This window comes from Manacus candei, unplaced genomic scaffold (assembly GCF_025592945.1).
Source record: "Manacus candei isolate 608988 ecotype Guabito, Panama unplaced genomic scaffold, ASM2559294v1 h1tg000043l, whole genome shotgun sequence".
Lineage (NCBI taxonomy): Eukaryota > Metazoa > Chordata > Aves > Passeriformes > Pipridae > Manacus > Manacus candei.
The window spans coordinates 16,262,362-16,278,026 of record NW_026138091.1 but is presented as its reverse complement, the minus strand read 5'-3'; the positions used below and the strand labels follow the sequence as shown (position 1 = coordinate 16,278,026).

General features: G+C 36.9%; 2 protein-coding genes across 3 annotated transcripts in view; one reads left to right on the top strand and one right to left on the bottom strand.

Moving 5' to 3' along the window:
* Positions 1-15,665, bottom strand: part of CFTR (CF transmembrane conductance regulator) — a 219,361-nt gene that overhangs the window by 103,400 nt on the left and 100,296 nt on the right. The window lies entirely within an intron of this gene.
* Positions 1-15,665, top strand: part of CTTNBP2 (cortactin binding protein 2) — an 80,719-nt gene that overhangs the window by 53,373 nt on the left and 11,681 nt on the right. For both annotated transcript variants that reach the window (XM_051795403.1, XM_051795402.1), the window contains 9 exons: positions 403-520; positions 2,881-3,156; positions 4,539-4,634; positions 5,066-5,145; positions 6,242-6,328; positions 6,412-6,511; positions 9,666-9,818; positions 10,088-10,275; positions 14,083-14,261. In XM_051795403.1, the coding sequence (XP_051651363.1) occupies positions 403-520; positions 2,881-3,156; positions 4,539-4,634; positions 5,066-5,145; positions 6,242-6,328; positions 6,412-6,511; positions 9,666-9,818; positions 10,088-10,275; positions 14,083-14,261 (1,277 nt within the window). The remainder of the gene's footprint in view (positions 1-402; positions 521-2,880; positions 3,157-4,538; positions 4,635-5,065; positions 5,146-6,241; positions 6,329-6,411; positions 6,512-9,665; positions 9,819-10,087; positions 10,276-14,082; positions 14,262-15,665) is intronic.

Below are 15,665 nucleotides of genomic sequence, written 5' to 3'. Positions count from 1 at the left end.
TATTTGATGTTGCTTGAACACTGAGCCCAAGATATTCAAACCAGGTTACGTAGATGGGCTTCTATTTCCTTATGAATACCTAAACTAGTGGCCAGATATTAGGAATTTCTTAATTCAACTGATCAGCACTTGATCAACTTGGAGACTGTAGAAGCCTGGCTGTGTATGTTCTGCTTTTTCAAAATCGTAATTTGAGACTTTCAGGTCTGCTATAAAATATTTTTACTCTGGTTTTCAACCTCCTGCATAACATCATTTGGATTTTCATCTATAGAAACTCCGTAGCTGATTATCTTTGGAAATGCACGTGTAAGAATATCAGTTAGGAGTCTAACTGCATATTGGTAGAACACTTTAATGCAGCAAATGGACAAGCAAATAATACAGTTCCTACCTTTGCAGAACTGTCTAGAAATCCTTTGTAGCCATGGTGGACTAGAGGCTGAGAGAAAAGATAAGTGTAATCGAACATTGCATGATGTTGCCACTGATGATTGCAAACATCTCCTAGAAAACTTAAGTAAGTAAATGCTATCAGCACTATATAAAAATGTTTTTAATAAAGAACTTGTGGGACAAAAATGAGAAATATGGAAAGGGTAGTTGTCACTTCTTTGGCACCACAATATTGAGTTTCCTTAAGCTAGCAAGTTTCTATTCTTCAAATTTTGCAAAAGCATATGATAAAATTTTGTTTGAGGTTATTAAATGACTCATATCTTTGTTTTTAAACCATTTGAAAAGATGGTACATATTGTACATGTGCAAACATCCAATTCTCTTAAAATTTCTGAATTTAATATTAGAATTACTTTTTCCAAAGCTATTATCCTCCTCTTATCTTTTCTTCAAATTCTTGCAGAAGTAGTCACTTAGTGGTGGATAACTGTCAAATTTCTTCAGGCTAAGACAATCATCTAGTCACATCTGAATCTCTTTTTAAAATATAGTTTTATTTGTCACTTGTTTATTGTTGAGGGGATTGTTTGTTTGATTCTTCAAAAATGTCTTAGAGATAACATCGAACAACTTCTTCTTTCCAACATCAGTAACTTCTGTCAGAAGATGGTTATTCAGTTGTGATGTTATCTTCTTTCTTTTCTGTAAATTTTCTCAAAATTCAGTAGAGCAAACTGACCTGTGTATTTCTTGAGATAGGACTTAATCCATCCACTCACTAGTTCCGTATATATCTCGATGTATTTATATCTATATATTCAGAGAAAAATATATCTATATTTCTCTGTGTAGTGAAAAGTATTGTCTTTGTAGATTTGTATGCTTTTTATTTATCTACTTTTTTGTGTTTGTTTTGTGGGATATAGGGATGTGGGTAGTTAAGTTCCCTGATTATCAACAAATTAGCAAAGCTTTCTGTCTGCTGCTTCTGACTTTCCTCTTCTGCTATTATAAATCTCAGTTCTTACCATTTTACTGCAGGTTCAGAGGGGAACAGCTTACTTTCTGATAGAAACTTCTCCATGGTCATCTTCTTTATCGGACTGAAGGCAATTTCTGATGGCTGAATCTGTAGCCTGTTAAATTAATGCTTGTATTATTCTCATCCGTCTTAGCATTCTGTTTCTCTGGTCATGCTTGTCATGGATCCAACTGCTTTTATCAGGTCAGAACCTTTGGTCTCCTCTTCTCTTCTATTCACCTTAAAAAGCCAGGACTGCATTTTGGGTAAGGTGTGTATGTACCATTCTCTACCTTCATCACAGTCCAGTAAGGTTTTCCTTGTAAGGAATTACATGCATGTAGGACAGGAGGATGTGCTGCGAGAGATCGGAATGACTGGGGGCCAGGATTGCCAGCTCTGCTGTAGAGGTCACATGCAGTGAAGTTTAGACATTTACTGTACCTCTGTCCTAGGGGCCTGTTTCTTCGTGGAGAACCCTCTGTACTCCTTACAGTCTGTGCTCATTTCCCTGAGGTCCAGCCATCAGAAGGGCAAGCCTTTGATACATTTCTCACAATTCCACATCTGAAGGATGCCTTTGAGTAATCTTTTCCCTATGGTAGGCTACTGTGTTTAAATCAGAGCTTTTCTGACATCAGAAAAGCTTCATTGGTTTGTATCAGCTGAAGATCTGGCTTCTGAACACAAAAGCAAAACTAAGATCATGTTGCAAGATTTCATAATAAGCTGATTTTTTTTTAATAGTGTACTTATTTTTAATTTCAGGGATAATTTCTGAAAGGTATTGTTTTGGCATGAAAATTAGAAGATAGTTTCCTTTTCAGTTTTAGTAACCTAAATGATCCCCAGAGACTGCTGCTTCTGTTGAGTTGTATTCCAAAGAAAAGGATTTAAAATAACTTCATTGTTTCTAGAATGTGCATGTAAATTTCCTATTTTCCCTTTTTAATATTTTGTCAATTTATTCTATACTAAATAAAATATACACTTTCAAGTGAAGTTTTTCTCCTGACTCTTAGCTTTTTACTTAAAGATGTTTGGCTCAGCTGTGTTTTCCACTTGTACACTAGTGCCAGAAAATTCTTTTCTGAATTGGTAATAAAAATGTGCACAACAACAATAAACTAAAATATTAAGACACTGTCCACCATCTGTCTTAATTTATAAGCAACTAGTCTGTAAAGAGGAAATATAAAAAGTATGGTTTTTCTTGCTTCCTATTATTTAAGCATAATAATCCTGGTTTGGTTTTTTTTTAAAGATAGATACCTTGATATTTTCATCACTGCTTTGATGTTGTGGTGGTGATCTGTGCTGCGCTTTACCATTTGCTTCTCTATAGCAGGAGTTATTTTGTAGCTTTCCTTTGTAATATTAGATGTTGGTCTATAATAATGGGATTATTCTAAATTGAGTTTTACAGTTTTTCTCATTGTTGGTATTTTGTTTTTCAACAGATGCTCTTACTGTACCTGTAAGGATTTCAGTCAGTGGCATTGAACTAGCCCATTGGGGTACAGAGGAATTTGATACAGAAAACACAATATGTGCTTTAAATATCCGCAAGCAGACGTCATGGGATGATTTTTCAAAAGCAGTGAGTCAGGCAGTGACAAACCATTTCCAGGCAATCGCTTCTGATGGATGGAGGAGCCTAGAAGACCTGTCATTTAACAGTGCTGCAGAATCCAATATTGGCCTCAGTGCAAGCAGTATATTATCTGTCAAACTAGGTATCAATATTGGTGTAATATAAGAGCAAAACTTGGGGGTTTTCTTAAATTGGTGAAATCTTGTAAGATAAAAATATCTTTAGATTTCTGGATCTTTTAAAGCTTAGACTAAGAAAGACCAGTACTAGCCACGCACCTTTGAATACTGTTGGCATGAAAGCATTCTTTACTTTTATCTGTGTTTATGGCACAATTCGTTAAGCACTTTAATCTTGGGGACCATGAGGCCCTATGTTAATTAGTCCTTTACTCAATTTAGTACTTTAGAGGAGAAATCAGTATCACAGGTGAAACAAAACTCTCACCTTGATAGTGTGTGCAGTTTGGGGTTTGACGGCATAAGAAAGATGTTAAGCTCTTAGAGAGCATCCAGAGGAGGGCAACAAAGATGGTGAAGGGCCTTGAGGGGAAGCCATAGGAGGAGTGGGTGAGGTCACTTGGTTTGTTCGGCCTGGAGGAAACTGAAGGGAGACCTCATTGCATCTACGACATCTTTGTGAGGGGAAGAGGAGGGGCAGACACTGATCTCTTCTCTGTGGTGACCAGTGACAGGACTTGAGGGAACAGCCTGAAGCTGTGTCAGGGGAGGTTTAGGTTGGATTTCAGGAAAAGGTTCTTCTCTCAGGGTGTGTTTGGATACTGGCATAGGTTCCCCAGGAAAGTGGTCACAGTACCAAGGCTGCCAGAGCTCAGTAAGTGTTTGGACAATGCTCTCAGGCACAGGGTGTGATTCTTGGGGCTGTCTTGTGCCGGGACAGGGGCTGGACTTGGATGATCCTTGTGAGTCCCTTCCAATTCAAGATATTCTGTGTTACTATGAAAGCAATTTGAAGCAAAGCCCACAGTGCATCTTTACAGTACATCCAGAATATACAGTAAATACAGACTGTAAATCATTGGCATAGGTAAACAGAACTACAATTTTATATAACTTCATTTATCAAGTAAAAAAGAGAAATCTTTGAAATTGTGAGAAATCAGCTGAATTGTGGTAGTAGTAGTAACAATTGTGTAGGCTTCTGAAAATTCTTGTAGTTCATCTTAAATCTCCTTCCTTCCTCCACCTGCCCATCAGCCAAAAAAACCCCTATTCACATTAGACTGGGCAAATATCCTATTTTACTCTATTTTACATGTAAAGATGTAAAGACAGGCTAGCTGTTAAACATGTTAAACATGTGTCTCAGTTGACAGAAGACATCAGTATCCTCAGTTGTGTATCAAATAATAGTGTGATTTAGTACATCTCATACACAGAACTGGTTTGTTTGTCAAATTTGTTAGCGTATGCACACAATCTTCATAAGCAAGTGAATATATTTGAGCATAGGACACTTTATATAGATACAGGGAATATATCTTTTATTTTTTCTTTTTAACAGGAAACGTTTCATGGTCAACAGGTCAGATTTTTTCCCAGCCCCCATGGGACTTTTTGAAGAACAATAGAGCTGAGCATATCACAGTAGTTTTGTATGGTAATTTTCAAATCATAATTTTTCAGTTTTGAATGTTAAGACACTCTGTATAAAATACATATTTTGAGAATAATTTGCTACTGTTTTTTTTCTTCAGTGCTGCTTGCTTCTCAGAAATATCATATCTAATTAATTTTTTAACTAGATTTGAAAGTATTGACAATATTTAGAAAATATGCTGGCATATTTTTGCATAAAAGGTCCTACTACCTTTTCCAGTTATTTAGTAGTATCCATATTGCTTATGTCATGGATAGCCATGAATCTATGGTGCTAGGTAAATGCCTTTCATTTATTCAGCATTTTAATTTACATGGCCTCTAATTTTACGAGCTTACTGTAGAATACTGTATGAAAATCATATGTATCTGTCATACATGCATGTAAAACATGAGAGATTTAGAAAAGTTATTTGTGTATCTCGTTTTAAGGACCTCAAGAAGGCTGTCTAAATAGTGTGACTTATGCATCCATGATCCATCTTCAGACACTCCAGAATTACCTACGCCTGGTCAGTACTAAGCTAGCTTCTTTCAGTGTGCTAATTGTTCATAAAAATACTTCTCTAATAGTGTTGACTAAAAAAAAATCATTCTTTTACTCCATGAAAGAACGTCAAGACTTCTAAAAAAATTAAATGGGCTGAAAGCTGGTATTTTAAAATAGAGTTCCCCCTGAATCTTACCCTTTAACTTTAGTCTCATGAGGGCGTTAACTTTCTTCTTTAAATAGCTGCTGTCTGAGTAACTGAACTGCTTAAAAAATATATTAAAAGCTCTATGATATCTTATTGCTTTCCAGAGTTCTTTCATTCCACTTTTTGAGGGAAAAATAAATTAGAATAACATTCACATAAGAATGATTTGAAACTTGAATTTTATTACTGGCTTATATCGATATCTCCTGTAACTCTTAGTTTGTTTAATACCTCAAAATATAATGTTAATTAGAAGAGTTAGCTTTCATAGATCATTTGTTTTAACATTGCATCAAATCAGAATTAGACTAGAATCTGCGTAATTTTTACTGTGTCCTTGGATAGTATATGTTGTTAGAAGAGTTGTAATGCCTCAGGTTTCTGCTGTATTCAGCAATATTGCACAGTGATATGAGTGTATTCCCTTACTGACTTTTTAGAGATAAAGTAATTTTACAATTAAGATAAATAAAATGTTTTATTCTACCATATTGTTAACATGATCCTATTTCTACTGGAAATAAAGTCCTCAGTCTAAGTCCTTAAGTTGGCAGTGAATTACACTGATGATTTTGACATCATTCTGATACATATTTTAATTCCGCATTAAGAAAATATTTGCGATTCCTAGACTCATTATTCCTACATGAATTTTTCAAGTTTTAAAATTTGTTATAACAAAATACCTTGATAGGTAGTTTTACAAATTAGAATATAAATTTATCAATATATTCCCAAGATATTGTATGCAAATATTGTCTACTTTGAAACTAATATAGTAAGGATTATCAACTCCAGTAGTGCAAAGCAAAGAATTTTGTCTGTTAGGTGCTGAGTGTGTCATCTAGGTGAAAACAAAATAAATAATCCAAATCTGAACTTTCAAGAATATTTTGTTGTCTATCTGTAGGTTGAACAATACCGCAATGTCATTTTCCATGGTCCAGAAGGAAGTTTGCAAGATTATATAGCATATCAGATAGCATCCTGCATGAAGGTATTTACACAAACATATCAGGTAAATTAATCTATAAATCAGAGTTTTCACTATTTCACCAAATCTATAAATTTTCAACACAGCAAAAGCAAGTGGCTGCAGGATCCACATGTGAGATCGTTAAAGTTCAAGTGGATGCTGGTTTCTCCAAGGAGCAGCTTGCAGAACTGTTCATCAGTAGTGGTAAGGTTATTTCAGCAGGACTGATGTTGGTAATTTGTAGGAAATTTTTCAATGGTACAAAGTAAAGAAATACATTAAAACATTTTGCACAGTGGATGGCATTTTTTAATGGAACCCATCGTTTTTCAGGTGCTTGGGGAAAAATCGTATGAGTCTAAACTGAGGTAGAACTAAGTATGACAGAGCTTCCAATAGCAAGCTCTGTCGAAAGTTCGTGACATTTAAGTAAAATTAATATTTATTTCTGTCTCATTCATTTTTTCCTTTGTTTGTGAGCCTTTAGAAGTTCATTGCTCTGGTTTGGCTCTCCTGAATCAGAAATAAAGGTCTATTGTTGCCTTATTGAAGCTGTTCTAATGTTTAAAAAAATTTTGTCACTCAAACAGGCAAATGTTAGTGTGCGTGTGTGTGTATTCTGACCCATTATTACAGGACAAAGTAGTAGGATTAACTGTTTTCTCTCAGTGGATGTGAATAACTACATGTAGATCCAAGTCCAGATACTTGGGTGCTGCATAATAAAATATTCTCAGAGCAGTCAGTAGGCTGTACCTGTGCAAACTGGCAGTGAAACTGGTGAGAATGAAAAAAGGACAAAATAACCAAAGATGAATGACAGTGAAAATGGGCAAATGACATATGGAAGCAGAAGAATGGGGACACGTGGGTCAGTCAGAAGTAGTAAGGAGACTGTAAGAAAAAGGAATAGAATAGTGCTAAAAGCAAAGAGAAAAGTAACATTTTATGTGGAGGACTCTCACAGGCAGGTTGTGCTACCTTTTGCCCATACTCATGCATTTGAACCCTGATTTCTTTTATTTTGCCATAGTATTAACCATCTACTAATATTATAGTATATTGTATGTCATATCTAATACGTAATATAATATAAAATATATCTTATATAATGTAGGGGTAATATATAATTTATAATATTATGCATACAGTAATAATATAAAAGCCTGAAGAGTGATATGAAGCTTCCTTTTCTTTGGTGCTGTTCAAATTAATTTTGGCTCAAATACAGCTTTGCTGTTTGCAGACAGTTCTTAAATATGTCACTGCTTTCACCTCTTTGCAGCTTTCTTCTATTTTTTCCTATTTCTGTTTTATAAGTATTTAGGGCTTGGGGGTTTTTGTTGACAAAAATTAGCAATATAGTTTGAATCTAAACTTGGTAGTAAGACCTCATTCTCAGTCAAAAAATTGGACTTTTTTATTTTGGCCTCTTCTACAGCTCTAGGATCCTAATTTTACCTCCAATCAGTATGGTCATTCACATTAAAAGTAACTGAGGTAAATGTCAGTACTGCTCGGAGTAACTTTGTGTTTTAGAAGCTGTGATTTTCACGTCACTTTCTGTTTTGAAAGAGGCTGAGCTTTGGGCATTTGAAATTATACCAGTTTCAGTTGTACCAATGCAACACCCCTGCATGCATCTCCATGTGCTACCATCATGAAACTTTGAGGCAAAGCTTTCCAAGGATCAGCCCCTAGCTTTTTGCTTCTCCATATGGGCAGACCAGAAACAAAAAGAGGAATCTGAATCTCATAAGCAAATATTTTATTTGTAGAATTACTAACTTCTTAATAGAAAAACCCTACAGTTCAGTGAGACAGAATGCTGTCTTCAGCCTGCTCTGCAGTTGCAGTGTGGTGACTTCTATTCAAGTATGCTTTTATCCTGTAGCTTTCATTGTCTTCCTAGGTTGCAAGAAACTGAACAATCCCCTCTGCCCATGTCTGTGCTCATGAACAAAAGCAGAGCCATCCCATCAGGTCATACAGTGCCATGCAGTGCTCTATTCTGTTTGTTCACATACTTCCTGGTATAACTTTAGTCTGTGGCAATTTTTCTCTAAGGAAATCCTGGTCACAGTTCGGAGGATAGCTTATGCCAGTGATTATTCCCACATGTCATCTTCAGTGCCATCACATTGCTGGGAGGAGAGACCATTTAGTCAGAAATCAGCCAGGCTTTGGTGTTTGGCTTGCAGGCAAGAATGTCACTAATAGGCTGGTTTGTTTACTGGCTAGTGCCTCTTAGGAAAGCTGCTTCTGTATCAGCAACATACTCTTAATTGTCTGTGCTTGCATTTCAGCGTGGTGCTGCTGGTTGAGTCTCTCATTTTTCTGCCTGCTTCTTGCCCCATTGTTCTGCTACATTTCCTCTCCTAAGAGAACACTCCTCCTCTCTCTAAATGGATCTATCAGACACAGAGGAAGTACCTGTCTTCCCTGCTCTCAAGCTGTATCCTCCTAGTAAAACAGGGCAGTAATAGTCAGGAAACTGCAAATAAAAAGCAGTGGGCAGATACAGTCAGATGCTGTTAGTTTTGCCCTTTTACATGTCAGTTTCCTTAATGACCATTTTAGTACCACCTTCAAAAGGTTCTGAAACAATGGAAGGCACAATATACTCAAGATGAGTGTTTTGTTTTATAGATATATTACAGAAGTATTCACCTGGGATTTAGTGTTACAGGAACACATGCAAAGGCTGTCTTCTTTAAGCAATAACATATTAAAATCAGGAAAATTGAAAATAGCTAAAATGTGAAAAAAAAGTATATACCTTATTTTAGTGCCTATTAAGATGCTATTGTTCATGCCTCATACTAGCTCTGATTATTTGAGTGATTCTTAAAGATATTGAAGGAAGTTTTGAAGAGAAAACAGTAGCAAACAAAAAGGCAATCTCACAGAATGATTAAATTTCTTATAAACATGGACTATTCTGAAACCTTTTATCACTATATGGTATTAAGAGCACATGTTAAAAGTTTAAGATGTATTACAGCAAAAGAAAAAATGTTTTCAGAGGTCTTTGCTATCTTTTCTGTTGTATTTATTTTCAGTGTGCTGAAATCTTTCCTATCTGTGAAGGTCTGTGAAGATCCCATTATAGCTATTTCAAGAATTTATTTTAATCACAGATTTCAATTTTTTTCTTAATATACAGTATGATGTTCTTTTTATTGTTTGATTTTATGCTTTCAGTTTTGAACATATACAGTCTGTCTGCTTCCATGAACATGTTAAGAGGAAAAAATTCTTTTAAAAATCCTTTGTTGCATTAGTAACAGTAAAAACTGTACACATAAATAAAAGTCAATTTTCCTAAGTAAACATTAATGGGATTTTTATATTTCAGCTTGTCTGATCCCTGTCAAACAGCCTTCTGTAAACAAGACAACCATTGTGATTTTAGAAAATCTGGAGAGAGCTTCTTTGTCTGAATTACTAGGAGATTTTCTGACAGCTCTTGAGAATCGGAGTTCGGAAAATCCTTGCACAATTCAAAGAGGTATTTAAAGTACTTGAGATGGAGAAATGTTTTTACTACAGTACAGTTGTATGACAAACAGGGAACAGGAGAAAAAATGTAATTAGTTCGTTTTTATATTTTATTGTGAACAGTTGTTCTTAACAGATAGCATGTTTTAAAGCTAATTTACGGTGTTTTGTGGGTTTGGTTTTTTTTTTTCCTAACTATGTCACTGCTTCTTGCTTTCATATGAAATCATGTCAAAAGTTTGAGTATTTCAGTAAAGTGGTTTTATGGTTCCTTTTTAGCAAATGGAGTTTCTGGTGCTTTTTACTTTCATGAAAACTGCTTTTTACTGGGGACAATCGCAAAGTGTCATCTTCATGGCTCTGACCTGCTGGTTCAGCAGCATTTCCGTTGGGTTCAGCTTCGGTGGGATGGGGAACCAATGCGTGGCTTGCTTCAAAAGATTTTAAGGAGAAAAGTTATAAACAAGGTAAGGACTTGAATCAGCTTCAGCAGTTTTGCTCATCACCAGGTCTGTGAAATATTTATGATGGTAATGCCGTGTAGTGGGTTGACTCTGGCTGGATGCCAGATACCCACTAAAGCTGCTTTTCCACTCCCCTCTGCAACCGGACAGAGGAGAGAAAAAAAAACCAGCAAAGGATTCGTGAGTTAACAGCTGGGAGAGGTCACTTGTTGATTACCTTCACAGTCAAAACAGACTGAAAGTGGGGATATTACTTAGATTTATTACTAACAGGATCAGAGCAAAAGAGCGAGAAGTAAAATAATCATAAAACCACCTTCCCCCCCCACCTACTTCCTTCCATGTTCTCCCTCCTCTCCCCCAGCGGTGCAGGGGGATGGGGAATGGGGGTTATGGTCAGTTGTTGTTTCTGCTGCTGCTCAGGGAGAGGAGTCCTTCCTCTCCTCCCATGGGGTCCCTCCCATGACCTCTCTGGCATGAGTCCATCCCTTGGACAACAGTTCTTCCCGAACTGTGGGTCACTCCTCCATGGGGTCCAGTCCTTCATAAATGAGCTGTACCAATGTGGGTCGCCCATAGGGGCCACAAGTCCTTCCCAGGAAAAACCTGCTCCAGCGTGGGCTTCCCTCTCCATGGGCTGCAGGTCTCCAGCAGGACCCTGCTCCATTCTGGGCCTCCCACAGGGTCACAGCCTCCCCTTCATGCATCCACCTGCTCCAGCATGGGCTCCTCCATGGGCTGCAGGTGGGTCTCTGCACCCCAGTGGTCCTCCATGGCCTCAGGGGCACAGCTGCTCCACCATGGGCTGCACCACGGGCTGCAGGGGCCTCAGCTCTGGCACCTGGAGCATCTCCTGCCCCTCCTTCTGCACTGACCTTGGTGTCTGCATTATTGTTCACATGTTCTCACTCCGCTCTTTCCTGGCTGGAAATTTTCACCTGTGCAACAGCCTTCTGTTCTTAAATATGTTATCACAGAGGCATTACTGTCACTCCTGATGAGCTCGGCCTTGGCCAGCGGCAGGAAGCCCATCCTGGAGCTGGCTGGCATTGGCTCCACCAGACAGGGGAGCTTCTAGCAGCTTCTAAGAGAAGCCACCCCTGTAGCCACCCTGCTACCAAAACCTAAGCACAGAAACCCACTACCTGCCAAAAGCTCAATAGGTAACTAAGTTTTTCAGGAAAAGAAATCCATTAATTTCTGGGAAATTAATGGCTGTGTGGCCATGGCTACACACTGGCTGCAAATAATGATACTGTAGCTACTTGCCTACACACAGCATGAAACATCCTTCAGTAATTTTTTTCAACTTCTATCTAAGCATGATAGAATCAGTTCAGCAAGTATAAAATCCCTTTTTAAAAGAATTTATGCTATATATTTAAAATAAGATAGTGATATGTGTGTTTTGTCTAAGTTTTAAGCAACAGAAATACTTTTCATGATTTTCAAATCAAAAGAGGGGGAAAATATATCATTAAGGAGGTTGTCTTGAGCCAATAGGTCTGTTGAATCTGGAACAAGAGTCCAAAAGAGAATAAAGATGGGAAGACTCTTTTAACATTAACAAATAAATGGAGATGGGAAGTTAAAAGAAAGATGTAGGCAAAAGAAGAATTGTGGACTTCTGAAACTTATTTGGAAAAAAAACATTCCAGTGTGATAGCAGCTATTGCAGACAGTCAGGCAGTGTTAGACATAGGGAGGGGGAGTTTAATCAAAACAGCTGCAAAGGAAAATAATCTTGGCAGCAGAGTTTTGAACAGGCTTAAAAGGGGAGATTGTTCTATGAATAGAAAAAACTGTCAGTAATAAAGAGTACTGTTGTGGGACAACAGACCTACTGTCAGTTCTGAGTGTTCAGCTGGATGTATCTTAGTTATCCTTGTGGATGTCATCTCCTGTACCCTTTGCCACAGTTCTCATCTATAAAAGCTTACTGATTCAAAGAAATCCTGAAGAGGAAGTGTGTAGTAACTGTACATTTCAGCTATGAAAATGAGGAAATTTAGAAACATTCCTAGGCATTCTTTAATCACAAGAAGAGGAATACAAAATACAAAAAAAGAATCATGTGAAATGTATCTATGAAACTCTTAATAGATTACTTTTCTTACATTACATTTTTCAGGTGCATAGTTATTTATCTCTGAGTCCATACAGGCACAGTAAGCTGGAATCATTGTCAGTGGTTGTCTGGTTGAGAGTATGAATGGTTACCACAATCCTTGCCAAGGATGGGGAGGGTGGCCATTGTTTGTAGGCATGTAATGGGTTCAGTTTTAGCTGATATCTTGCAGATAGACTGTAGTGTTGGAATGAGGTACAGACCAGAGAAAAGTGCAATAAAAGTATGTAGCAGAATTCTTCTCTATCCTCATGAGGAGAAAGGCTGTATTCTCAAGCCTACAGTGGAGAATATCTAGTGATCTAAGCCTCTTCATAAAAAGACAGAAACACTTTGATCACAGATCATTCAAGATCAGAGAGAAGGACTGTCTTCAGCTGAGCCAAGAAATGCAGCAATGCAGACAATAGCAGAAGCAGGGGTATTCTGGCTTGCTCACAGTCAGACTTATTCTGCTAAACTGCTTTGGCTACAAGAACTTGCAGCATCATGTAACTGATGTAATTTTCAAGCTGTTTTTTAGGCTTAAAAGAACTCCTTAGTCTCATAGGTTAGAATTTGACAATGTAATAGGTTTCTACCTCTGACTGAAGTTGAACAGAATTTGGGTAGTAATCTCATTAAGTTTATTTTCTCTCAAGCATATATGCAAATGGTGTCTGTATGGAGAAAAAAACATGTGTCTTCCTGTATCTTCCCTAATTAAATATTGAAATGCCCAGTATGCTAGCACATTTTTTTATAATAAGTACATGTGCCATATGCAAACTCAAATTTCAGTTGGTGTGGGACTTAAAATAGTGGATTCCAAAGTTAAACATAAAAAGATTAGTATGGTATAAAAATCTAAAGGAAAGTAAAAGCACATTTACTGTTTGAACAATGGACTATTTCAAAGATCCTTGCTCTGTGTTCTGATAATTTGTTTGTGCCTTAATATTCATGTTTTCAGGTGAAAAGCTCTTTTCCCCCTAATTGAAACTATTAGGATATATGGGAACATGTTTTTCTACATTAATTTCACCTGTAGACTCTGTTAAGAAGCTCAGGCTTTGGTGCTGTTAGTTACTATCCCTGCTGTGTCTTTTGATGCTTCCTTTAATTTAAACTGTTTCAGAGGATAATGCTAGGATTAGAATGATGGAGACTGTAATTCAGAGTCAGAGGAAACAGAAGATTTTTCTGGCATTAAATAATTCACCCGTAACAAGGCATACTAAAAAATTTAAGTCTTAGAAACAGGCATCTTTCCTTCATTACTACTAAATCTAAGATCAATATAGAAATCCACTGAGCATATATCTGGATCAGACATTGCTGTTCAGTGTGATTGGATGTTCTTTCCTATGCCTTATCTATATCATATGCATTGCATAGGATATGGTATCCTAAATATTTTAGAAAAGCAGTGCTACCAAAATTTGTGTCTCAGTTTCCCACAAGAAAGTAAAGGCATGTCAATTTATTGATAAGGAGATATCTTTTAAAGTGTAGTTGGGCAAATAAGTTTTAATACAGCAAGACTTCAATATACTCCATTAAAAAGATTTGACCAGTTTTTGACTGTTCCTAATTTTTGTAATAGCAGTACATGAGTTAAAAACCCCACAAACCTCAGGGTTTCAAGGAAAGCGTTTACAGCTCTGGTCTTATGTCATGTCAAACATGTTTTCTCTCTGCAGTTCAAAGGCAAAGTACCTCCTCCATGTGATCCTGTGTGCAAGATCACAGACTGGATTCTTGCTGTTTGGCACCAGCTGAACTCTTGCTTATCACGTCTAGGAGCACCTGAAGCACTTATGGGGCCAAAACATTTCTTCTCTTGTCCTGTGGTGCCAGGGCACAGCCAAACAACAGTCAAGTAAGATTTCAGTTTCCTGTTTGAGGCTGTTCAGTGCCAACTAGATACTCACTACAAATGTAATGGTTGTGTTTTCTCCCAAAGTCAGTCTTATTGTGGTCTTTCAGTTATTTTCTGACACAGAGGTTACAAGATTCAAGAATTCTGAGACTAACAAGTTGGTAGTCTCCTTTTGAAGTTGTATATGAAGAAAGTTTGGAGAATGATTTCTCACTCATTTAAATACCTGGTATAATTTTAAAACATACATACAATTTCACAGATACATTATCTTAGTAAATAAGGCAGATATATACATTTAGTTATACATATGGCTAGATGTCCAGTAACATAAGAAAATATTTAAAAATGAGGAAAATTCTGGCTTCTCTAGCCTGCAATTGCATAAACATCTGCTCACATTCCAACTGCAAATGCTAGCAAATGATACAAGAAATAGTAACAGAATTTTAGATTATATTAATTTCACACTAAGATGTTGTTTGGCTATATTAGAAAGGTAATAAGTCCCTAATTAAGATTCAAACTTATTCAGAATTCAAAGAATAATATCCGATTCTGGATACATGACATAACTTTTCTCACCGGGCTTCACAGTATTCTCCTGAGTCACCCCACGTCTGTTCCTTCTCTGACCTTTCTCCCTGACCTTTCTTCCAGGGGCCTTTGCTTAACACGTGCAGTGGTTGTCTCATCTCATGTTCTGTCTGCAGATCTTGATACATTTTGCTTATTCACTTTCCTTTTTTAAAAAAAAGTACAGATTATCTAATCTTCAGAGTAATTATCAAAGTCTAAATGTGGATATAACATTGACTTGAAATTTTATGGGTGCTGGGAAATAAAAAAAGAATGAAGTATACCATACATCTATATCTCCCGTCTCCCTCTTGAATCATGTCCTCTGAAATGTTTTGATCATTTATTTATTTACTACACTGGCATTAATAGAGGGCAAAAAACCCCTATTCTTTAGATGACTTAATTATACATGTATTTCTCCTCAGTGTAACTTTGACTGGTTTCACAAATGCCTTATTTTGAGCACAACCCCAAAATGTCTTTTATTGTAGTCATATGCCATCTGACTCCTCATTTTAATGTAGTTTTTGTCCACTAATAAACAATTAAAAAGCACAGCTCCAGTGAACTGGACACTTTTAGTTTAGCAGCATGATGGCTAACGGTGTGATCATCCAACTAGCAATAAATAGCTTTTAATTAGCAGCTCACTGATTGATGTTATTTCAATCTAATAAACCACTCCTGTCCTCTTGCCCCTTCTCTCCACTGTGCTATTCTGCTGCTTTTTGCATTTATTAAAGCTTCACTGAGTCAGTCCACTGAGGCAGTAGACAGCTATCTACAAACTGGGTTTGTTCTGGGCTCAGTGTCAGCATGAGG